The following is a 25913-nucleotide window of genomic DNA, read 5'->3' as shown; positions in this document are numbered from 1 at the left end:
CTGACCACCAATGAAAGAGGTGCTCCTTCTGGAAGTGTGGCGGGGGGCCAGATAAATGGCCTCAGGGGGCCACATGCGGCCTGCAGGCCGTAGTTTGGGGATGCCTGCTATAAACCCTTCCTTGGTACCCCAGGCAGAGTTAGTGACCTGCTGCTCTGGGCTCCAAAAGCATGTTGTAGCTAACGCTCAGCACGCTGGTTCCTAAGTACCTGTGTCTGTCTCTTCAAGAGGAAACTTCCTTCCTTATGAGGCAGGGAGGCTTTCCAATCGGAGTACCTTCTGTAGTGCCTAGCTCGGAGCTCCATAACTACTTCTGAATGGAAGAGTGAGAAAATGAATGACTTCATGATCTAATAATACTGTGGAGAAGGGAAAAAAGTAAGGTCTAAGAAAATGACAATTTTGATCGAAAGGAGATTAGTGTTGATGGTTAAGAGAACAGTTCTAGCAAAGTTTGTACGTACAGAAGCCTAAACAACAGGGGGTTAGGGAGGAAAAGGGAAAAAGAAAATGGAAGTTACTGTTTCAAATCAAGTAATGAAGATTTACAGCAGTAAGGGCCAACAGAAGCTATTTTTCAAGATCATGGGAAAAAGCTTTACTGAAAAGAGCAAGAAAAAAAAAAAATCTGTGGAGACAGAGAAGCAGCCAAAAAAGCAGTTGCTAATTCTCAATAATTCTATCTCTGTGACATCTCTGAACTCTCTCCTGAAGGTTTTTCATCTTGTTAGCATAGACAGCTAGTGAGGTATTAACAAAAGAGATGGGAGAAAACTGGCTGAGCCTGATTAAGTGGAAAACTACAGTTTCACAGTGACTCCATGGAATAGCCGCCATCACTGGTCCAAATGGATTAACATCTGAGTGGGCGGGAAAGACCTGCTTTCCAATCACCACAGGGACCGACCAGCACCCTATCCTGGATTAGCAGGTTAAGGAGGGGAGGGAGAAATGTTAAGGGGAAGTCCTTTCACTGGGTGCGTGTGTAGTGGGAGCCAAAATGGCGACCATAGAGGGGAGGAGACAAACCTGGGGGAAAGGTCCAATAGGATAAGTGCACTGGACCCCAGAAGATCCAGGAAAGAGATTGGCTAGTTTGAAAGAAAGCTTACCCCTCCCCAAACACAAGGAAATATGAGGAGGCTTAACAAAGGCTCGGAATCACAGGTACCGATTTACAGGCCAGACTGGATGGGAACAGAGGCTAAGCTAGGTTACTAGAGCCTCGGAGGCTGGAGTAATGGCACAGCAGCTCTGGGCTCTGCCCTCCTCCTGGGCTTGGTGGGGACACGTGCTGACCTGTGGCCCTGAAGCTAGCTAGACTCCTTCAGTGATTGGAGCTAAAGCGCCCGGCTGTGGAAAAGGCATGGGTGGAGTGTCCCTGGGGGCAGTGAATGCGATCTGCCAGCTGAGTGCCGCCCATCGTGGAGGGAGGCAGCCCTATCATGAGCACTCTAATAAATCTTGCTACCACTAATTAAATTCCTTCTTCACGGCTGTCCCTGAGATTCCTTCCTCGCAACACCACAAGAACCTACTGCCAGACTGTGCTGTGGGCAGACACGCCTTGGTCCTGGCCTTTCTCCAGTGACAGTCTGAAAGCTTCTCCCTACCCCCCACACCCCCCGGGGAAGGTACTCAGTACTTTCACTGTAATTGCCTCAGAAGGTATCCACATAGCTTGTGTTTCTGATGAATATGAACCCTTCTCCATTTACCTAATCCATGTTACACACAACTGAAATCTGGTTCATATCATACTCCTGTCTGATGAAACCCTTCAGTAAGATTTTACTATCTAACGAACAAAATCTGGACCCCTTACTCTTGCCCTCTGGGTTTTATCCTCTGGCCAATCAGATATGAAATAAGTTACACAAATCAACTAACTTTCCTGCCTCCATGTTGTCCCATTTACCCTTCCTTCTCCCTGAAATGCCCTTTCTTTCTGGACTCTTCTCGTGTCCATGTATCACTCATATGTGAACATTCAGCTCAAAGGCCACTTCTTCCCGTGATATTTTCTCTGCTTCTCTATGGGGAAGCATTCCTCTGTACATTAGAGATCCAGAGCATTTTATCTATACCTTCTGGTAAATACACTTTGTACCTTGTGTCCTACTTGTCACTTTTACCTACTAGCCTACCACCTTCTTGAACGTAAGGTTTACATCTGATTCTTTTGCATTATCCCAAGAGTTCTGCACACAAACACAGGATAAACACCAAAGTAGAATAAATAAAATTACTGTTTAACCAGAATTTAATGCCACCAGTCTGTCATTTTTGATTCAGGATTGAGGCAGGCAATGGAAATGAATAAACAAAATTAAGTATGGCCAGATATTCCTTCAAGAAACCCCCAGAGGTACTGATCCAGAACATTATGGAAATTATCAATCTAGTGTGTGAAACTGTCTTTGAGTAAGATAGCTGACTTCAAAAATGTAGGAATCAGAGATAGCTAAATATAGGTAAGCTTCCAGCTAATAAAAGTTAGCTATATTCTTGTTGTGTTGCTTTATTTTTAGTAGATTGTAATAAAAAAGTATAATAAGAATAACATCAGCATTGCTGCAAGAAAACTGAAAAAAAAATTCACAGGATTATCATGGGACACAGAATGGAATAAAATACACAGTTTTTAACAGCCATAATAAATACAGAAAATAGCAGAGGGGCAATTTAATGATTTTTAAAACTCATCAGAAGAACAAAATCTATGAATTCCACTAGTCAAATGGTGTGTATGCTTAGTAAATCTTTCTCATGCTTGTGTGAGTCTAAAAATTGATTTTTTTGGTTTCTATTACAAAATGGATATAATATTGGGCACTCTTTTCAATATTTTAGATTATATATGGTATTGCTTTAATTTTTAGATTCCATTAATGTTCTTGAAACAGGTATTTTTAAAATACCTTTAGGATTTGCCAACTATAAATGAAGGTAAAAAAAAAAAGAACTAAGCTTTATATCTTCTCAATTTTGTTTTACACCTTCCCATATAACGTTCCTTTGAGTTCTACCATTCTAGTTTTTAACTTGGCAAAAGAGAATTCAACAATTTTCCTAAATATTTTATAATGTAGAATGTATCTTAACAAATGCCAGGAAGCAAGAGATGAACAATCGTAGCTATCAGCTATGAGACGCTTTCACTGGAAAGGAATTATAGACACAATTTTCCATTCTGGAAAAAAACAGAGTTAAAATAATGTTGCTGGGTTTTCCCAGAAAAACGATAACAAGGGACATTTACGGTATATCATTTTATTGATACCTGTGGCTGTAATCTTCAAGGCCCAAGTCCAGAACAGGATGTGGTGGCGGAGAAGGCGGTACTTCGCTCTCCGCCCATCCGTCATTGGGAAGCAATGGCTCTATAAACAAAGAACAAATGAGCTGTAGTAAACTGGAGGCAGAATTGTTCAGTGCCTGGTTTTGATTCACTCCAACTCTCAGACACAGTTTTCACCAACACATAAACCAGCCTTGACATAAACAAGTCCTCATATAGAATGGAAGGGTTTGTATGAGAGCTCAGCCGCCTGTACAAGGAAATCTAAGCCTGCTAATATGTTTCCATGCTGGTGACCGGCTGGCGACAACTGCTGGCAAGCTCATGCATCTTGACTACCTTTTCCAACTTAGGAAAGGTGGACACACATTCATGACCTGTAATTTGTGGAAGATTAACAAAGCTATTTCTTTCATGACAATAGTCTTGTAAACAAGACTCTATAACGAATTATATGGATTATATGGTGATTTAAGCATTTGCCTTAGTGACAAAAAGCACTTTAAAAAATCATGAGATACAGTATATCTACTTACCACTATACACAGCACAATAGAGGGAAAAATACTCTTTCTGCATCTGTTTCAAGATGTAAACTCCTGGGGTTGGGGCCTTGGGAACAGAAGTCTGGGGTCTGAGTATTGGTTTTCCCACCCACAAAAATGTATACTTTTCAGCCTATTCTATATATATATATATATATATATATATATATATATATATATATATATAATTATATATATATATTTAGGATATATAAATATAATATTATATATATATATTTAGGATATATAAATATAATAATATTCAGGATACATGTCTATTTATATATATATAAATCCTGAATATTATTACAACTAAAAACAAGGTTTGTTGAGATCTTACTTGTGTGTGTGTGCCAGTGTGCTAAGCATTCTGTATATTATGTAATTTAATGCTCATCTTTAACAACAATATTAAATAATGTATAGAAAGTACTAGAGAGCATCCTGGTTAAGAGTATAGTTTGCAGATCAAGACTGCATGTTTTCAATCCTGCCTCCTAATGCTGTTTAAACATGGGCAAACTGTCTGACTTCTGTAACTCTTGGTTTTTAAATCTATAAAGTGGGGATAAGAATACCTTTTTGGAGGAGTATAAAGATTATATAAGATGATGCATATTCAAGTTGTGATTTATAAATACAAAGTGTGAATAAGTAAATAAAAGATTATTATTCTATTGATCATGAACTCTATTTTGTAGCTATTATAGCCAGATAGTTGGTAAATAGTGGACCTTATTTGTTCCTGATTTCTAGAACAAGAAAATAGTCTCTCTGTCCTTGAAAATGCTGCTGGTAACAGAATCTGCTTTGACTTGTCCCCATGCCAGGCTTGATAGTTATCTTATGTGTCAACTTGTCTAGGTCATGTCGTACCTAGATATTTGGTCATACATTACTCGGGGAGATTGTTTTTGGATGAGATTAGCATTTAATTCAATGGACAGAATAAAGCAGATTGCCCTCCCTAATGTGGGTGGGCCTCATCCAATCAGTTGAAGGCTTGAACAGAAAAAAATGCTAACACTTTTCTGAGTAGAAGAGAGTTCTTCTTCCTTGACTGCCCTCAAACTGGGACATCAGCTTTTTCCTGCCCTTGGACTCAAACAGAAACATCAGCTCTTTCTGGGTCTTGACACTGCTGGTCTTTAGATTGAGAGAATAATATTGGCTCCTCTGAGTCTCCAACTTGACACTTCACTCTGAAGATCTTGAGACTTGCCTGCCTCTATAAATCAGAGAGCCTATGCCTTGCAATACATTTCTCTCTCTCTCTCTCTCTCTCTCTCTCTCTCTCTGAAACACCAGGTAAGAACTTGCTCCAAGCTCTGCCCCAGGGAACAGTATAAAATGAAGGTGGTTCTCTAGCAGTGCTGACATGTTCTTGGGAATAAAGTGTGAAGCAGGAATGTGCTAAGTAAGATGACCAGGGTATAGAAGCATGAAGAGCACAGGCAGCCAGCACTGCCCTCTGCACTGCCCTCCTCTCCCAGTGAAGCAGTGAGTTGGTAATCTGGCAGCTCTCAGAGAAACAGAGCAGAAGGACTACAATGTAAACTGAGGACCAGGGACATAGTGGGACAACATCTTTCCTGCTAGTTCTAATCTTGCTACCCTCGAATTCTCAGTACATTTTCCATACTGGTGGTAATAACACCTGTGACCATGTAACTTGTGGGCTCAGAAACATTTTTGTACACAACTGCCCACAGAATAAAGGTCTGTGTCCCTGGCAGCCAGTTTTGCCTTCATTACACATTAGCCACTAAGAGGACTCACTATTCCCCAACCACAAGCCTGGGCTTTCCTGCTTCAGTGTCTTTGCTTATAGAATTGTAAAACCCATCAATCCATCAAAGTCCCATCCTTCTCTCAATGTCCATCTCAAATATCCCCTTCTCTATGAAATTTTCATTGTTGCTCTGAGATCTGTCAATACATTTATAGCAGTGGCAGAGAATACTGGTGCTCACTATGTCTGCATTCTTCCTTACTTCCTGGGCACACACCTAGACCTGAGGCCCCAACTCCTCGCCCTCTTTTTACCTAGACTAAATCTTACCAATAGACTGTGAGTTACTATGGTGAGTGTCATTCTCAGTCTTTATGGATAAGAAAGAGTGCACCTGCTCCACCTTCTCCCCCTTTACCATTTGTCAGCGACAAGCACAGGTGGCCCAGCTACCAAAGGAAGGAGCCCAAGTTCCTCAATGTTGGCGTGGAGCGCATCTCCCTTCCTCCTCCTACCGAGCCTCCTGGAGCTAGCTCTGATATGAGTAAACAAAACAGAAACAGACTCACAGATATAAACAGCAGATTACTGTTGTCAGAAGGGAGGGGTGTAGAGACTGGGTGAAAAAAGTGAAAGGATTGAGAGGTACAGATTGGTAGCTAGAGAATAGTCAAAGAATGTAAATTTAGTACAGCAAAGGAAATAGTCAATAATACTGTAATAACTATGTATGGTGCCAGGTGGGTAGTGGAAATATTGAGAGGAACACTTTGTTAAGTATATGATTATCTATCTAATCACTATGCTGTACACCTGAAACTAATACAAAATAATATTAAATATAAATTGTAATTTAAAAAAATTCAAAAGAACTATAGTTTCATTGTTTTAATCAATTGACATTTGGGTGTATCTATTAATATTATGGAATACAACTCCTGCATAACATGTATCACATGCTGCTTCTGCAAACAGCAATCTTTTGGTCTATTATCTTTTTTATCTATGTTTATTTCTCTTCTCCTCTTCCACCTCTTCTTCAGCCTCTTCTCTACCTACTTCAAGCTTCATTAAAATCATTATCTTTAACTTTTATCTCATTCACATAAACAATATTTGTTTTTAAGGTAGAGATAGAAACAGAAGGCAAACACGTTCTTTGTTGATTCTTCATCCTTGGTACATTTTTAAACAACATAATCAGATGCTATCATGAATATCTCTTTTTCTTTTGGTTCAAATATCTTTGTTAAGCCCTGTATCAGTGTGAAAATCTGGAATTCTTTTTTTTTTTCTTTTTGTATTTTTCTGAAGCTGGAAACGGGGAGAGACAGTCAGACAGACTCCCGCATGCACCCGACTGGGATCCACCCGGCACACCCACCAGGGGCGACGCTCTGCCCACCAGGGGGCGATGCTCTGCCCCTCCGGGGCATCGCTCTGCCGCGACCAGAGTCACTCTAGTGCCTGGGGCAGAGGCCAAGGAGCCATCCCCAGCGCCTGGGCCATCTTTGCTCCAATGGAGCCTTGGCTGCAGGAGGGGAAGAGAGAGACAGAGAGGAAGGGGGGGGGGTGTGGAGAAGCAAATGGGTGCTTCTCCTATGTGCCCTGGCCGGGAATTGAACCCGGGTCCCCCGCACGCCAGGCCGACGCTCTACCGCTGAGCCAACCAGCCAGGGCCCTTATATTTTATAAATAATATTTCTCAATTTTATTGAGCATAAGTGTTATGCCTGTGAATGTTGACAATGCTCCCTGTAGATACTACTCCACTGATGACCACATGACCCTTATTTTTATCAACATCTTCAATTATTACTTATTTTACAGACTGTCCTGCCAGAGTAGAATCAGAAAAAAAAATAGGTAAAAGGAATTGTGACTTTAGACAAGGGCTCAGGAAGCTATTGACCTGGTTGAAAACTGGTCTACCATCTGGTTTTGTACCTAACATTGTAGTGAACACAGTCATGCCCATTCATTTGTATACTGTCTATGGCTGCTTTTGTACTACACTGGCAGAGTTAAGAAGTGGAAACAGAGGTTCTATGGCCAATAAAGCCTCAAATATTTACTGTCCGGCTCTTCACAGGCAACATTTGCCGACCCCTGCTGTAGACTGCTCTTGAGGACACGAACAGCACTGTATTCGTCTTCGCATCCTTGATTGTGTATTCTGCACAATGGAGATATCCAACAAACACCAGGCAAATTAAAAAGTTTGATTCAATTTCTGATCACCATTGTAGAGGCAGTGCCTTACGTGCTATGGAAGGATGGAAACATGCAGGTCCCCAGGAGGAGGCACATTAGGAATAATTACACTATAATGTGTTTCCTCCAAGGACACCAGGGAACACGAATTCCATGGGACAGGACATAGGACCAAATGTGTGATTTGGAGTAGGGATGAAAGGCTAACAGGAGACCTCAGTGGGTAATTCTGCGCAGGCCTGGGGACACAGGTGACTGAGGCAGGGGCTGGGGTGCATTTGAGCTGAAATGGGGGGGGAGTAAGAGTAGGGCACAAAAGGAGAGATGAGAGCCACGAAAGGAGAGTAACAGACCAGAAGCAGACTTCACTTAGGTTGTTACTTGGCCTGAGGTGAGATCTGCCCACAAGATTCTTCAGAAAACACAGTGTTGGTGGACTTCATTACCATTCAAATGCTTAATAGGATTTTACAGTAACCCCCTGGGACACAACCTCCATCCTTATTTCCATCTTGGACCACCACACTTTTTCCACTGCAGGCATTGCTAGCAATTCTCCAACACAAATGTGAATTTTATGGTGTTACAATTTCTACAAATGTTAGTTCTAAAAATGCCTTTTCTGTTTAACAGCTTGACAGGAATATGTAGGTATAAAAAAATAACTGTGGAACTGTGGGTGGTATCTACTATTATTACAAAAATAGATGGAACACAGCATATCAACATTGGATTTTTAAATATACAAAGGAAAAGAAAAAGGAAAGAAAAAAAAGTTAATGTTTTGGCTGTAACAGTTCCTTCTCCTCACTAGACATTACATTTTGTCAAAGCAATCATGTTCTTCTAAAAGAGCGTCTTAAAAAAGTTGGTTTTGGTGAGTCAACCTGCACTCAGGCTTTGACCTACTGCCTCCTTCCCTACATTTGAAATTCAGGAACTCTCAATGGTTCTCAAAATCTAAATTGTTATTAATATTACAAAGAGGTGATGGTCATGATATTCCTCTATAGCATCATGCATATATATTCTGTTATATATATGTATATGTGTATATATGTGTGTGTGTGTGTATATATATATATATATTGTCTGTAAGTCAATAGCTTACATAAGAAGTAAGATAATTTAATCTACTGGCCTCTTACAATTAAAATTTAATGAGTCTGTGCTTTGATAGGCCTAATTTTTATAACATAGTATATCACAGATCCATAAGGGAATAATATACAATAAAATAGATGTTCTCTGATTTGTTTTTATTGTTATTAAGTGAGAGGTGGGGAGGCATGGAGGCAGAGAGACAGACTCCCGCATGTACTCTGACTGGGATCCACCCAGCAAGCCCACTAGGGGGTGATGCTCTGCCCATCGGGAGCCGCTGTTCCATTGCTCTCTGAACTGAGCCATGTCAGCGCCCCAGGAGAGGCCATGGAGCCATTCTCAGTGCCTGGGCAAAACTGCTCAAACCATTTGAGCCATGGCTATAGAAGAGGAGGGGAGAGAGAGAAGGAGATAGAGAAGGGGGAGAGATGGAGAAGCAGATGGTTGTTTCTCCATCTGCCCTGACAGGGAATCGAACCCAGGACTTCCACACGCTGGGCTGACGTTTTACCACTGAGCCAGTTGGTCAGGGGCAATGTTTTCTGATTTATTTTTATTTTTTTGTATTTTTCTGAAGCCAGAAACGGGGAGGCAGTCAGACAGACTCTCGCATGCGCCCGACCGGGATCCACCCGGCATGCTCACCAGAGGGCGATGCTCTGCCCATCTGGGGCCTTGCTAGGTTGCAACCTGAGCCATTCTAGTGCCTGAGGCAGAGACCACAGAGCCATCCCCAGCGCCCGGGCCAACTTTGCTCCAATGGAGCCTTGGCTGCGGGAGGGGAAGAGAGAGACAGAGAGGAAGGAGAGGGGAAGGGGTGGAGAAGCCGATGAGTGCTTCTCCTGTGTGCCCTGGCCGGGAATTGAACCCGGGACTCCTGTACGCCAGGCCGACGCTCTACCACTGAGCCAACCAGCCAGGGCCTGTTCTCTGATTTTTAAGGAATAATGTTTAATGAGTCACTTCTTGAAAGAACTGGATTTTTTATGTTTCCCTTAGAAAATTGGGGTCGGGGGAGGGAGTGTAGTAGGAACCTTGGTAGACAGTTGATCTGCATAGGGTTTTTCATGGGTATAATCACTGTTCTATCTGGATCTATATCTCAGGAGGAAGAGAACAGACAGACCCTCCGAGTGGCTGTCCGTGGCTACTTGTGTCTCAAGATTTCAGCTGTTCAGTGGAAATATCATACAAACTCTGTACATTCTATCAACGTCCCAAAGTACTGTTATATTCTGTTTTAGCACATGTTTTGAGTGGACTTTATTATTTAAAAACTTCTTTCTGGGTGCAGTCTTACACTTTATGCAGTTCTGTGGTGTCATTATTTTAGCCTTTGTTATGCTTCCTAGATATTAATCAATTTCCTTAAATATTTCAATGTCCTCTAAAAATATACCATGTAATTATCACTTTAGCATCAATATTTTATAGGTACTGAAAATGAAACAAGACAGGGGGTAGTGTGCCCAATGTTCCTGTGGATGTCATTGGTATAATTAGGAATCAAATCCTAAACCTGAACTGTCACTGAACATTTTGCTTGAGAATTAAACGGCAATCAAGTTATAGTCAGGCTAGATATTTTAATATGGGCATGGTAGGGGAAGGCTATCCTAGTCTATGGAAAACTTGCTGTTCCTTCCCCAGATTCTCCTGCTGTTGGGATTGAAGGTCTCAGAAGGAGATCTAGCTTTGTCAAGAAAAATGTTAATTTTTAAGAAGAAGAGACATGCTGAGTATTTCTTCATCTGATACAAAGTGAACTCGGCTTCTAATGGACATTTTTAGCATCAGGTAAAAGGATTTTTAACAGTTTGAAGGAACCAGTGTAAGACAGGGCCCATGCTGTGGAGTGAGGCACAAAAACATCTGCAGGGAATAAACTTGAGTCAGAGAGATAGCAGTTGAATCCAGGCTCTGCATGGATCAAGTATGTGGTCTTGGATTAATTATGTACTCTCCCCAACTTTCTATTTATTCATCTGTAAAATGAGGATAATAATATTACCCACTATGAGTGTGCATGTCAATTGCTTAACACAGTATCTAACAGACAGTAAATACTTAATAAATGGTCACAGCTGTTGCTACTGCTGTCACTAAAATTCAGAGGAAAATATAGCGTTTCTATGAAACAATTTAATCTAGAGAAACCTCAGTAATCTCAGAGTTGGGAAATTGTTCCCACATAGTTAACTTCTGGTAACATTGTAAGTATAAATAAGGGACTAATTACGTAGACTTAATAGACTCCTATGCGACTGCTGAATGTGATACTGGAGAATATTCAATGACATAGTAAGGTGGTCAATATGTGTTATTAATTTAAAAATATGCTAAACATTATATATGTATATTTTACTTTATATATATATATATTTGCATAAAGGAATGACCTGAAATATATATGTGTGTGTGTGTGTGTGTGTGTGTGTGTGTGTATAAATGTTACTGATTAGTATATTTGATAGAAGTATGAGAAACATTGAATTTTCTTTTGATTGCTTTTCTCTAAGTTTTTTTGTAATGAATATATATTGCTTTTACAATATAAAAAGTAAAGTTAATACAGAAAGAAAATTTAGGGAAATAAAATAATTTTCTTTGTGACCAAAAGAATAATTTTTGAAAAACAAAGAAGCAAATCCAAGTGTTTCCCATCTAGAGCTCTGCTTGAAACCTGAGCTCCAGCAGATAACAAGGGAAGGCCAGTGTAGTGAGGACACAGCAGAGCATTCCGACAGGCCACAGCGGTCTCGGGTCACGGTGTTCACCACACTCATCTTACCATCGGCATACATCTCTGAAGCATGTTATGACCATCTAATGATTTAATACTAGTCCACACATTTTTTAAAGGTTAGTAATGTAGACTTCTTAACTTCCAATATTAAAAAAAAAAAAAGAAGGAACAGTTGCCATTTCGCTTCTCCAGGCATGGTTTTGTTTTGTACATAACCCTCCCTGTTTGGGGCATCAGCACAGAAACTGTCGCTTCAACTGGAAGCGATGCCAGGAATCTGCTTCCCAACTTCTGAGTCAGCTCTCCCACCCGTCTCTGTGTGCACGGCTCTGAGCAACCGAGACTGCACCTGGTTTCACTCCCCTGTGCTTCTTTTCTTTATTTTTTAAAATAAAATGCACTCTTGTTTTCCCGCATGGTGTGAGCGGGTGAAAATGCGTCGCGCCTTACCTCTCTGTTTGTCGTAGGCGCTGTAAGCGCCGCTCAGAGGCAATGCGCCGTTGCCATTCCTCCTGTAGGCGGCTACATTCTGACAGTTCTCAAAGCACGGCTTAGAGAACGCCCCACACTCTGCAGGCTCCTGGGGAATGAAAATAAAAATTACATTTGCCTTTTTAATATGTCCCAACGTGGTCAATGAAAGTAAAGCAAAAGAATGACCGATTTAGGAATAATCTTTCAAGAGTCTATTGTACCTATATCCTCCATTGTGGAAAATCAAAATGGACCTAACAGTGAAAACATCTTTGAATAGGAAATTTGAAAGGAAAATACTGACAATGTGGTGCTAAGGATTAGGAGTGCCGATAGCCAACACAAAAGAGGATTAACTTTATTATTTTTCCCCCACTTACAACTGGCTTCTTTCAATTTTTCTTCCATCTGGGAGTACAGCTTGAGGCGGTGTCAACACAGGACTACAGTTCATGCCAGGCTGTTTCTCTGCCAACCAGCTGGGCCCCTTCCCTATCCCTTGGTGACTCAGTGCACACGCTCTAGGACAAGTCGGAACCCAAGCAGGTTTGTCACTGAAATGCCACGAGTGTGTCCCACTACAGACACTGAGTCTTTTTGGCCAGGAGCTAAAACAACCCACCGTGACAACGCCAGACTGTGTGTGGTTCTCCTGAGCATTCTTCTCCTTTTTGTCCTCCCATACTTCCCCCTCCTATTTTGATTTAGAAATTCTAGCCTGTAAACAAATTCACAGTTTCCTGAAAACTGCTGTTTCCAGAATAACACCCCCCACCCCCAGCCATGGTTCACAGGTGTGGGAGGGGTGGTCTGAGGGGACGGGTATAGAGAGCTGTTTGTTCAAGAGGACTGAGCCACAGGGAACTGGGTTGTGTTCTTTCTCCTATTCTATGTCTGCCGAACAGATTTTAGGAAGGTCACTTGGAAGCCATCACACGGCTATGCCCTTGACCATTTGTGAGAAGAACAGGCCACAAACAGAAACAAAGATCTGAGTCCCAGAGCTCTTCCTTCGGAGAAAGGCATTTTGGCCCAAACACTGCATTGATTTATACTGTCCTCTTTAGTTACAAAAACACGGTATCCTGCTAGTTAAACAAAATATTTAGAACATTCAATTTATGCATTCTTAATAATTAAATTGTCTTCAGCTGCGGGAGGTCTTTGGCTCTTTGTCAAGGCTCATAACACTTCCCGCACCCCGCGTTTCCACACCCTTGGCCTCTGCATTACCCGTCAAACCAAGGCTGGTGCTCAGCAAATTATTTTTAGGTTAAAGCTGAAGCCCTGGCAGGCAGGAGAGGTAGGGCTTACCTTAAAAAAGCCTCGTGCTTTGGCCCTGGCTGGTTGGCTCAGTGGTAGAGCATCGGCCTGGTGTGCAGAAGTCCCGGGTTCGATTCCAGGCCAGGGCACACAGGAGAGGCGCCCATCTGCTTCTCCACCCCTCCCCCTCTCCTTCCTCTCTGTCTCTCTCTTCCCCTCCTGCAGCTGAGGCTCCATTGGAGCAAAGATGGCCCGGGCGCTGGGGATGGCTCTGTGGCCTCTGTCTCAGGCACTAGAATGGCTCTGGTCGCTGCAGAGCGACGCCCGAGGGGCAGAGCATCGCCCCCTGGTGGGCAGAGCGTCGCCCCCTGGTGGGCGTGCCGGGTGGATCCCGGTCGGGCGCATGCGGGAGTCTGTCTGACTATCTCCCTGTTTCCAGCTTCGGAAAAATACAAAAAAAAAAAAAAAAAAAAGCCTCATGCTTTTTTATTATTATTACTTAATTGAATTTACTGGGGTGACATTGGTTAATAAAACGTTATAGGTTTCAGGTGTACAGTTCTGTAATTGTGATCTGCATATTGTCGTGTGTCCCCCACCCCAAGTCAAGTTTCCTTGTAACATCACTTATGCCCCCTTCACCCTCTGCTGCCCTCCCCCACCCCTTTTCCCTCTGGTAATCACCATACTGTTGTGGTGCTTTGATTTAACAACAAGAACAAAAAAAAATTTTTTTCCTGCTTTCCCAGCTCTTTGATAAATGACACAATCGATATCCCAACAACTGATCAGTAACCAGCCTAATTAAAGTATTCAGCCTGTAAAATAGAGCTGTCGTGGAGCACCCCCATTAGTGTCCCAGCCAACAAAAAATATAATGGATTTTTAAACATATTCTGCTTCTACCCAGATGAGTTTTGCAGCAGAAAGGGAAGTGTTTTTGGGAAGGGGGAAAAAAAAAACCCACACAAAAAACAGGTCATAACCTATTTTTTTTTAACACCAAGTCTCCAGGCTCAAATAGAATTACAATTGAACCTCAAGCTCATCCTCTGCAAAACATGTTTCTGTTTAAAATGGTTTTGATTCAATCAGGGGCTCATTATGTATTCTTCACGAGGTCCTCATCAAAACTGTTTATGTATCTTGTACATCTGGGTAATGTGGGAAAATACCCCAACAACTATATATTTTGACTTTCCTTAAGTAGCTTCTTCAATTTTTATATCAATAGAAGGTTCGAGTAACCATTACGGCATTCTTGCCAAGCCTAAGGGAGCTGCCTGCCTGGGGGAGCAGTACAGAGCCCCTTTCCTAGGTTACATGTGCCTCGTTACTGTACCTGGGGTCGGCTACTGCTCCACAGGAGAGTACACCAAAAACCTGGGTGCGCGACATGTGCTTTGACATAGTAAGACACAGATCTGGGAGATCAAATAGCTGCAGATTATTTTTTCAATTTAATAAAGATTAGCTGTCTTTGCATGAAAAAGTGTTCTTTAATCTTCATGGGTACCACAGAGAATCTCAATAGCTGAGAGAGTAAAATGCCTGCTTATCCCCCCCATGGAAAGCATGTAAATATTAAGAAAACGAAAAATGGCTCTTGTTTAAATGTCCTCAGAAAAATTGCTTTTTGTCCCATTTCTTATTCACAACTGATTCCCCAGAGAACTATATTAACAAGGCATTTCTGAGGATGGGCAACAAATGGAAAGTTTAGTACTTTCTTCTAAAGGTTTAACTGTCAACCCAGTCTAGAGTATAAGGATTAAAATGAAAAAGTCTGAAATATAGGAAAATAAAAAATAATACAATGTCTTAACTAGATGAGCCAAAACACAGAACACTTATCTACTAAGCATTCATATGTTTTAAAGAAATACATAAAATTAAGGAAGATGAGAAATGGGGGATAACTAAGTCCTAACAAACATATATATATATTTTTAACTTTTGCTATCTGCACAGGTATGGTACTCTATAGCAGTGTCCTCTAGATTTTTGTATTGGTTGAGGTATCTTTTTCCCAAGAAATTTTAAGTGAGATCAAATACACATGCCCAGATAGGTCATCCTTGACATCTGTCCCCAAGAACTGGGTCCCACGATGTCTTAAGGCTCCAGAGTAAGAACCAAATTAAACCAGAAAGGAGCCAAGTCTCTCCTGGATGGAAGCAGTAGATACGAGTTTTTTTAAGTACGTACATAAGTAAAATCCATTAAATATTCATGGAAGTCTCTCTGTCACTTAAGCAGACACAAATGTTGAAATCAAGTTGGCTCATTATATATAGTCTCCAGTAATTGGCCAATTTACATTTATTTAACATTTACAAGGTTATGTACGGAGGAGTAAAAAGGTACAGTCACTGCTCTCCAATAGCTGATAATATAACTAAGTAAGATGCAGTTTATGTTTACGAGATTCAGCTTACCCTCTCAGATGAAGCAGGTCTCAGATGTAAGCTTTATTCATTCATTCCACAATATTTACTAAATGCTGTGACATGCTGGGCAATGAGGATACATGAAGGGGTGAAATAGATAGAATATCGGTCATCTACAGGTACCCAGAACTCAGCTATGAATGTCTTCATGTTGCCAGAAAATAGCAACCTGGGATTTTAACTCTGGTAATCCAAAACTACCTTTTTCTCTTCTTAACTTGAAAGCCTTTATTTTTTTTAAGTTGCACTTTTTATTAAAACTAATATTTCATATTAGTATTCATGTTTAGTAGTAGTCTAACTTTGCTTATTATTGTATTATATGATACAAATATGATTTGTCCTAGAAAACGTGATTTGTTGGTGCTTTTCTTAATTCTAAACTACTATGAATGTTTTCTTCTTATATTTTTTTAAAATAAGTTGAATAGCATTTAATAAAATCTCATATATAAGAGAAAAATGTTAATATAATTGGATAATATAACACATAATTGTTTAATATAACACAATTGTTTAATATAAATATAATAATATAACTGTAAGTGAAATGTTTAGAAATATAAGCATTCAAGAATATTTTATGCCTAGAACTTCAAGTATAGGTAAAACTATTCCTTACATTAAAAAAACCCATAAAGAAAACATAATAAAATATTTCACATAAATTTATTTAATTAAAAACATTTAATACTATGAACCAAGCAGCTTCCCTAATAGATCAAATTACTTAAAACTCAGTTCTATACTATCTATGTGTGCATTACGAGGGAGAATATAGACAGCTCACTGCATTATAACGGTCTTCCCATAAAGCATTGTACATATACGATTAAGAACTAAGGTATAAACACTGCTGGCGCATCAATCAAAAAGTACATACTTTAACAATTTATTATGTGAATAAAGCCTTATTCATAAAGTCCACAGCTCTAGGAATTTCTGGGAAAAGAACTAGAAAATATGGGCCTGTTACGTTTGATAAATTACTTACTTTATATGCACATTTTTACACCTTCTAGTTATGCCTAAAATATACAACCACCTGTTCACCACATAAATCAGTCAAGAGAACTTCTGGGGCATATTTTTCCAATTTCATAATCAGTAAGAAGGCTCGCTACCATACTAGTGATGGAAGTTTGCATATTCAGGTGGCCGTTTGGGGAATTTGCTGAGGGAAGTGAAGATTTGCTCACCTCCATCGGTCTCTCCGGCCTCCTCAGAATCACCAGTTGGATCATTCCTCGTATGTTTCCTTCCATGGACATCGATCTCCTAAGTGTTTCCATCGCTTCGTGGTTGGACTTTCCCAAGAGAGATTCCCCATTAACTGCAATCAGCTGGTCATTCATCCGCAGACGACCATCCTAGAGCAGAGGAAAGAAAAACAGTTAAACAGAGAAAAGCATGGTGATGACATGCGGCTATTTCAGGGAAAAGTTCAAGTTTAAATATGGAAAAAGAAAGATATTCGGCTATTCTGAATGATTTATTTTCTACGGCAGAAAAAGGTTCTGGAGCTTATCAAATAGTCACAAATATAAACCATAATGAATTGTGTAAAAGTAGTTTTTGGAAATCTTTGGGTTCTGAGATGCAATAATTTAGACATTTATTTGTATAATGCCTCTTACCGAAATCCTTGGCAAGTATGCTCGCCTTGTCTGATTCTGCCGTTCGCTCTGGCAGGGACCATGTTGCTAACCCCAGGAGAGGGGGCTTGGGAACAAAAGGAAGTGGTCATAACACTTAAAACACAGGTTTGTATTTTCAGGAACAGAGAGACATCATGCTTAAATGTCATGTTCTTGACAGTAGTAATGTGTCTTCTGATATCGTTGCTAGTTCTATTGAATAGTGCTGCAAAAAATTCTTATGTAATTTTCTCTAATACAATCAAAAAGTTGCTAGTCTAATAGTATGCAAAAGAACACAGGTGTGTGGCCCTGGCCGTTTGGCTCAGTGGTGGAGCCTCGGCCTGGCGTGCGGAAGTCCCAGGTTCGATTCCCGGCCAGGGCACACAGGAGAAGCGCCCATCTGCTTCTCCACCCCTCCGCCTCTCCTTCCTCTCTGTCTCTCTCTTCCCCTCCCACAGCCGAGGCTCCATTGGAGCAAAGATGGCCCGGGCGCTGGGGATGGCTCCTTGGCCTCTGCCCCAGGCGCTAGAGTGGCTCTGGTCGCAACAGGGCGATGCCCCGGAGAGGCAGAGCATCGACCCCTGGTGGGCAGAGCGTCGCCCCCTGGTGGGCATGCCTGGTGGATCCCGGTCGGGCGCATGCGGGAGTCTGTCTGACTGTCTCTCCCCGTTTCCAGCTTCGGAAAAATGCAAAGAAAAAAAAAAAAGAACACAGAGGTGTGTGCTGAAGGACCCATTTGCTGCGATGTCTTCTGGCAGAAAAGCTTGAGAAAGGTGACTGTCAAGCTTTTTGCAAGGAAGTCATGACTGATGAGTACGTTGGTCTAGCATCTCCAGGAAGGAACGGAACCTCAGCATGTGGGTAGGCAGTCCCCGGGTTACGAACGAGATAGGTTCTGTATCTCTGAAAATGTTTGAGGATTTACAGGCACAGAAAGGTAAAAATAAATACTATGTTAAGACAAACTTCTAAGTTGCATTTCATAGGTACCTGTTCCAGCTTCACACAAATTCAACGTAAGAGCAAACCGACAGAACCTGTCTTGTTCGTAGCCCCGGGACTGCCTGATTCAATCCCAGGCCCCAGTCATCTTCAGCCAGAATCCCTGGCAAACGGGAGTCTATCACTAGCCAGCCAACAACAAAAGAACTTGAAGGGACCACAGTGTATCTCTCCAACAGGCAGCCTGGGGGAGAAATGCTTACAATGTTGACAGTCAGATTAGAGACAATAATTATGTCTTATACCTGTTTTCCACTAAGAAAGAAATTCCTTGCTATGAGGCACAGACGCAATGTCTGGGATGTTCTGCTGCTGCTGCTGCTACGGACAAACTTACCAAAGTAACAGTAGGTGTGTATCACAATATACCTTTCTAGAGATTTTTCCATCAATTATCTTAAGTGATTCTCACAGAACACCTAGAAGTTAAGTAGATTTAATGTGTCTATTTACATTTGACAGATAAGGAAACTGAGGCAGGGAAGTAATGTAACTTGCCCCAAGTCACGAAGGCAAGTCAGAGACAAACGAACCCAAGATCAAGTTTTATGACCCTTGTCTCTTCAGTCTCTCGGCTGGAACTCCCTTCTGACTCCTCTCTAGACTACAGTTGAGTTGTGCACCCCTAACATAGGGAAATGAAAATGTTAAAGAGTGTTTGCAGTTGGAAGTATCTGGGATCCATGTTCAAATTAGCAGAATGAAATGCAAAAGAAAACTACTCCCTTAAGAAAGGAGGAAACCAGGCGGACAGTGAACAACAGGACCAACCCCACAGCTCGGGGAGAGAAATCCTGCGGACAGGTTGATACGCTTTGACTAATGCAGTAGCAGCTGGTCCAAGAAAGTTCCCCTGTTGACAGCAGGGAACAAGGTGAGTGCTGAAAGCTGTTCTGGAGAGCTAAGGTCCTCCTGGAGACTCACTGCACATACCACCTGCCAGAGAGGGTGTTGGCCACAGAGGGTGGCGGAGGCCGCCCCAAAGCAGCGCATGCTCTCTTGGTGAAGAAATTGAGATGCAAGGCTGGGTGGGATCGATAGAGAGGGTATACAATCTGAGCTGTAAAATGTCTGAGTGGGCTGCCCCGACAGAGTAATGTCCCCTCCCTTCCTCCTGTTTTCCCACTCCACTTAACCTTTACCCTAATTTGGAGCAAATCTGGAAATGAGATTTACAGGAAAAGCCAAACAAGAAAGAAATCCCTTTATTTCAGTTATCTATTTCGAGGGAGGTACGTGAAGAATAAGATTAACGTTACTGGAAATAGGGGTAAAACAAAAACAACTCTAATGGTTCAGTCCTGTGAAGTGAGACATGACTTGAGAAATTATTCCATGTCGGTGTTTAATGGAAGGAGGACTACTGGGCTGGATCTTGAGAAGGAGGTTAGGAGGGTCACTAAAAATCTTCTTAGGATGACTGGAGACTGGTGTGTGGTTTTTAAAGAGTAGGAAGATGCAGAAGAGTTGGATCAAGATCCTAGCTCTGTTAACAGGAAATGAGGTCTAGTGTTGGATTTGTTGAGGCTTAGTCTTGGCAGTACACCTCATCCTCTGTAACACAAAGAAGCAAAATAAAGATGAAACTTTATGAATATCTGTAGAATGAAGGAAATGAAATCTGAGTGAGATCCAACCTGGTAACCTGTGAACCTTCTCTGTGAAGTACGAGACGAGGTTTGCGTGAAGTAACCAAGAGATAAGGAGATATAAGATTTTGATTTTTGTAAAATAATCTATTACCAACAGGTATTAAGCATGAGTTTTTATTTTCAGCTCCATTCCAACTCTCAAGCATGCAGAACAACACTGAAGTAGAACATGTTTGCTATATCCAAATCCCAAACAAAAAAGCAGGTCAGGTCACCCAGGGCAGTTGGGATTTTTTTTCAGAAGACATTTGCATTCTTCACAAGTATCACTGTAGAGCTGTGGGCATGATAAAATCCACCCACTCTCATTTCCAGGCTTGGCTAGTCTTGCTATTAGTTTGTACTTTTTCTTTATAAGATAAATGATAGGTAATTTCATTAATGGTGATGTCACTAAGCACTATGTTGTCCTAACATTTAAAATATAATCACAGAATTTAGAGCTGGAAGCACCCTTACAGGTCATCTTGTGCCATTTCTCCCATATACAGATAAATAATGTAATGGCCAAAGAGGATGAGAAATCATTTCTTGACTCCTCTTAGGAGAAGCCACTTAGATGAGAACTTGCTCAGTCAGTTAAGGTCACAGCTGGATCAGAAGAGCCCAAGTCCTGACTTTTCAGCACTAGTTGTTCACTAATCATTCCGGCTTCTGCAGAGATGACCATGACTAGTCCCTAAAGCCGTACTTCAAGGAAAAAAAGACTTTCAGAACCAGCAAGGTTCTGGCCCTGGTGGGTGGCTCAGGGGATAGAGTGTCCACCTGGCATATGGACATCCTGGGTTCGATTCTCAGTCAGAGCACACAGGAGAAGTGGCCATCTGTTCCTCCTGTCCTTTCCCTTCTCTCCTTCTTTCCCTCCCTCAGCCAGTGGCTCAATTGGTTCAAGTGTGGACCTGGGTGCTGAGGATAGCTCCCTTGGGGTGCATTAACCTCAGGCACTAAAAATAGCTTGGTACTAAAGCCTTGGCTTCAGACAGCATTGCCAGGTTGATCCCAGCATGTCAGGTTGCATGCAGGAGTCTGCCTCACTATCACCCCTCCTCTTATATCTAAAAAAAAAAAACCCAGCAAGGACAATATGTTACCGTATTTCCCCATGTATAAGACGCACCCTTTTCCAAAAAATTTGGGGTCTAAAATCTGGCTGTGTCTTATACAATAGTTGTAGATGTTTTTACTTGCATTTCTCACTTTTTCACACAGATGGGGAGTTGTATAAATTTTATGATGAATAAAACTTGAGTTTAATAACTTTATGTAAATTTTCTTTTTTTTTTCCTCAAATTTCAGGCCCCAAAATTGATGTGTGTCTTATACATGGGAGCATCTTATACATGGGGAAATACAATACATGCTATCTCCTGGAAGAGGAGATAAATCCTATATATAAAAAAAGCCTATAAATCCTATAAAAAGGCCAGTCAGATGACAAAAGATGCGAACACAGGAGACTGTGCTGGGAAGTGGAAGAGCAAAGAATCAAAGGAGAAGAGGGAGTGAGAAAGGAAACCTCTCCACCCATCCAGGTCCAGGTACATCCGCATCAGATTTAGGGTCCATCTACACTGAGGTTGACTCAGCAAAGAAAGAAAACCTCTCCACCCATCCAGGTCCAGGTACATCCACATCAGATCTAGGGTCCATCTATAATGAGGCTGACTCAGCAAAGAAAGGAAACCTCTCCACCCATCCAGGTCCAGGTACATCCGCATCAGATTTAGGGTCCATCTACACTGAGGTTGACTCAGCAAAAAAAGAAAACCTCTCCACCCATCCAGGTCCAGGTACATCCGCATCAGATCTAGGGTCCATCTACAATGAGGCTGACTCAGCAAAGAAAGGAAACCTCTCCACCCATCCAGCTCCAGGTACATCCGCATCAGATCTAGGGTCCATCTACAATGAGGCTGACTCAGCAAAGAAAGGAAACCTCTCCACCCATCCAGCTCCAGGTACATCCGTATCAGATCTAGGGTCCATCTACAATGAGGCTGACTCAGCAAAGAAAGGAAACCTCTCCACCCATCCAGCTCCATGTACGTCCACATCAGATCTAGGGTCCATCTACAATGAGGCTGACTCAGCAAAGAAAGGAAACCTCCCCACCCATCCAGCTCCATGTACCTCCGCATCAGATCTAGGGTCCATCTACAATGAGGCTGACTCAGTAAAGAAAGAAAACCTCCCCACCCATCCAGGTCCAGGTACATCCGCATCAGATCTAGGGTCCATCTACAATTAGGTTGACTCAGCAAGGAGCTCATTATTCCTCAGTCATCAAATATCACTCAAAATTGTGTATATCTACTCTGTTTTGGAATAATTTTGTCAGGAAAAATAGTGTTTTATGTTTATTTTTTTCTATTAATATTATCAAGTAAACACGTGAGCACGAAGATGCTAACCCTCATCAACTGAGTTTATATAAGTGAATTCAACTGTCTAGGATATTCCTCAGTAACCTTAGGATATTTATTTCATTATCATCTGGGCCATGCTTAAATTTGTTTTTTAAAAAAATCTCTTTCTGCTATAGGACTGAATGTTTTTATCCCATACCCCCAGATTTGTATGTTAAAATCCTAGCTTCCAACTTGAGGTTATTAGGAGGTGGGGCCTTGAGGAGGTAATTAAGTCATGAGAATGGAGCCCTCATGAATGGGATTAGTACCTTTAAAAAGGGTCCTAAGAGAGAGATAGATGCCTTGCTCTATCTGCCATGTGGGATTATCGCAAGATGCCCATCTATCAAACTAAATGGGCTCTCACCAGACATCAAATCTGCTGGTGCCTTCCTTGACCTTGGGCTTCAGCCCCCAGAATTGTGAGAAATAAATTCCTGCTGTTTATAAGCCAGCCACTTTACAGTATTTTACAGTATTTTACAGCAGCCTGAACACACTAAGACACTTTCCTTCCTACAACTACTCTCTTACCTCTGGCAGCCCCATAATGCACTGTATCTATCCTCAAGCTAGGAGGGAGCACAGGAAATTTCCAAAAGAGGAAAAAGGAAGAAGGAGGAGAACAGAGTTAGGATAGGAAGTAACTTGCTCAGGGCACTTTAGGGCAAATGAAAATTAGTATGAGATTTAGGTTTTCTCCATGTCCTGGGATGGCTTCAAATCTCATCAGCCTCACCCAGGTCTAATGCAACAGGAAGCATGGACTAGGAGACAGGATGTTTGAATTCTTCCATCTCCCTTTAACTGAACACCTAATATAGTCTAGTCCTTGTGCCAATATTTTGCAAATGTTCTCTTATTCATTTCTTATGACAACTGTTTGCTATTACTCTTTGCTATTCAAGAGATATAAAAAGGAGGCCCAGAGAAATTAAGTGACTTGTTAAAGGGTACGACATGACCAGGTCTACTTGCTTTTGAGTCAGACATGTACTTGTCATGCTATGTTACTTCTAACATCACAGTTCCAGAGATGATTAAAGGGACTATAATTATTAATGATTTTCTAATTTGTGTAGTTATTGTGCTAAATCCTTTACCTGAACCAGACAATTTAATCTTTACAACAATCCTCTACACTGGGGACTATTGCCCCATTTTATAAACGGATCAGGCCAGTGGAATGCATTATTACAAGTCACATTTCTAAAAGCTGATTTGAACCAGGGCTGACTTTTTCAATGGAGTAGTCCATGTTTTCAACTACTCTGCTAGTCATTCTTGTCCTTTTTGGGCTATTAGATTCCTTTGAGAATCTAATAAAAACTACAGATTCTCACCTGTTAAAGATAAACATTTATACCAAGGTTTCTCCACAGCTGTCCATTTGGGCCAGGTCATTCTTTGGAGGGGGGCCCTCGGGAGGATGTTTCAAGTGCCCACTGAAGCATGATTTCCAGGGGATCCAGTGACCTTGTAGTTCAGGTCCCACTGTAGTCAGTGATGCCTGGGTAGTACTTCTGCCATGCTTATTGGTGACACTGTATGGCTTAATCCACCTCTTTGGGCCAATTTCTTGTGAGACTCCTTTACCTCTACAGTTCTCATGACTGAGAAGGGGAAAGTAAAAAAGCCACAGTAAAGACCCAGCCTCCGCAAAACCTGAGACAAGCATGAGAGAGTGCACTGGCTTTCCCAGGAGTAGCTGGCTGGGGCCCAAAGCCAGTCTGCCTTAGGCCACGGTGTTGAGAGGATTAATCATGACCAGATGTTGGCTCCTGCCTCTGCATGTTTCCAAAGGGGCCCTCAGTAAGGCCTTCTGGGATAGCATCAACACCAGGGCCCAAACTCCGGAGCCTGACTTCCCACTGCAGAGAAGGACTTCCCTGGAGTGGGTGGGGCATCCAGGCAAGATGACACCTGACTGAGGGAGAGAACTGTCCTAAAAAAAGCCTTCTCGAGGTCCTAAAAGCACTCCATGGCAACCTCCGCCTATCGTACTTTTGGGGGGGGGGGGGGAGAGGATATCCCAATCTAGAAAAGAACCTTGCATTCCAGACTGAAATCATTTAACTTCATATAAAAACAGTAGCAATGAAAGGAACAAAATAATTCAAGATTTTAAGTACAGGTTTTAAAACAAAGAAGTGGAATAAAGGGAATAAAGAAAGCTGGTAAGAATGGAAGCACGTAGATTCTTAGCTTGAAGACTAACTACCTACATTAGCCAATGCTTTACGTTATCTGTTCCATGACAGTTTCAACCAGTATGAATGGGGCATTCTTCCCCAATTGGAGATCTACTTTTGGGGGCGAATACATTACATTCTATGTACACCATGGTGTACACATCATGGTGGCTTGACCCACACCCTTCCTTCTGTCCAAAACGTCCTTTGCATTCCTGCTCACCCATTGAGTATTTCTTTAGCCTTTATAACAGGCTCAGCAACTGCCTTCCACTCACACTTCTCTCCACATTAATTGCTCCGTCATCTCAACACTCATGATACTTTTATATTTGTCTACCATAACCCTGATCATATTAGAGTTGTTTATATAGTTATTACACTACCACTTCCCTAGATTATGGAATGAGTTGTGTTAAGTTTCTGTCTCCAGTCTATTATGTATTGCATAACTCACTGCAGATGTTCAAGAAATACTTGCTAAATTGAGTCACTTGAAAAATATTTCATTCAGGTGCTTTGGGCCTGGTATAAGTTTCAACTGCAATAGACAAATTGTTTAATTTAAAAACTGAAGGGTTTGTGAATCCAGGCTGGCTTGGATACATCAGCATATAAACAGCAAAAAAAATTTTAAATTGTGTTATTTAATTCCATTATTATCATAAAAGGCTCGCTCCATTTCTAAGTAGCAAACCAGTGCAGTTCCAGCAACATACCATTTACTCAGCACCTGTGGCATATGAGACATTTAAAAAATATATATCTGGAGAGTATATTTTTAGAGCCTCATAATAAACGCAAAACCATTCTGATGTAATGTTTTCAAAATGTATTATAATTTTTTTTTCATTTTGAACACCTCCTGTAAACATGGGACATAAATAAGTACATCATAAATTATAGCCTTTATTATTGTCATTACTGAATCTTACAATTTCCTCAGCTTCAGAAGCAGTGATTTCGAGTCATCACAAATACTCATTGGCCTATGATGCAGTAATAGTGGTCTGTGCTTGTTTTACAGTTTTTCTGTCTCCTGTCATTTTAGTTTTCGCTCATCCCTTCCTATCTCCTTTCTGATTTTCTGTTCTCAATTTACTTGGGCCAAGAAAACTGGATAATAAAAAGCTTACTAAGGCATATATATGTGTTATACATGAATCAGAAAGATTCTGTGTGAATGCCTA

At 41.4% G+C, this 25913-nt stretch overlaps 1 protein-coding gene across 2 annotated transcripts in view; it reads right to left on the bottom strand.

Annotated features, from left to right (window-relative positions):
• PARD3B (par-3 family cell polarity regulator beta) overlaps window positions 1-25913 on the bottom strand; it is a 1075922-nt gene that overhangs the window by 425429 nt on the left and 624580 nt on the right. For both annotated transcript variants that reach the window (XM_066346722.1, XM_066346721.1), the window contains exons 12-14: window positions 17029-17199; window positions 12093-12222; window positions 3284-3383 (exon numbers count right to left, since the gene is read on the bottom strand). In XM_066346722.1, the coding sequence (XP_066202819.1) occupies window positions 3284-3383; window positions 12093-12222; window positions 17029-17199 (401 nt within the window). The remainder of the gene's footprint in view (window positions 1-3283; window positions 3384-12092; window positions 12223-17028; window positions 17200-25913) is intronic.

The sequence above is a fragment of the Saccopteryx leptura genome, chromosome 7 (genome assembly GCF_036850995.1).
Source record: "Saccopteryx leptura isolate mSacLep1 chromosome 7, mSacLep1_pri_phased_curated, whole genome shotgun sequence".
NCBI lineage: Eukaryota > Metazoa > Chordata > Mammalia > Chiroptera > Emballonuridae > Saccopteryx > Saccopteryx leptura.
This window is presented reverse-complemented; position numbering and strand designations above follow the sequence as displayed.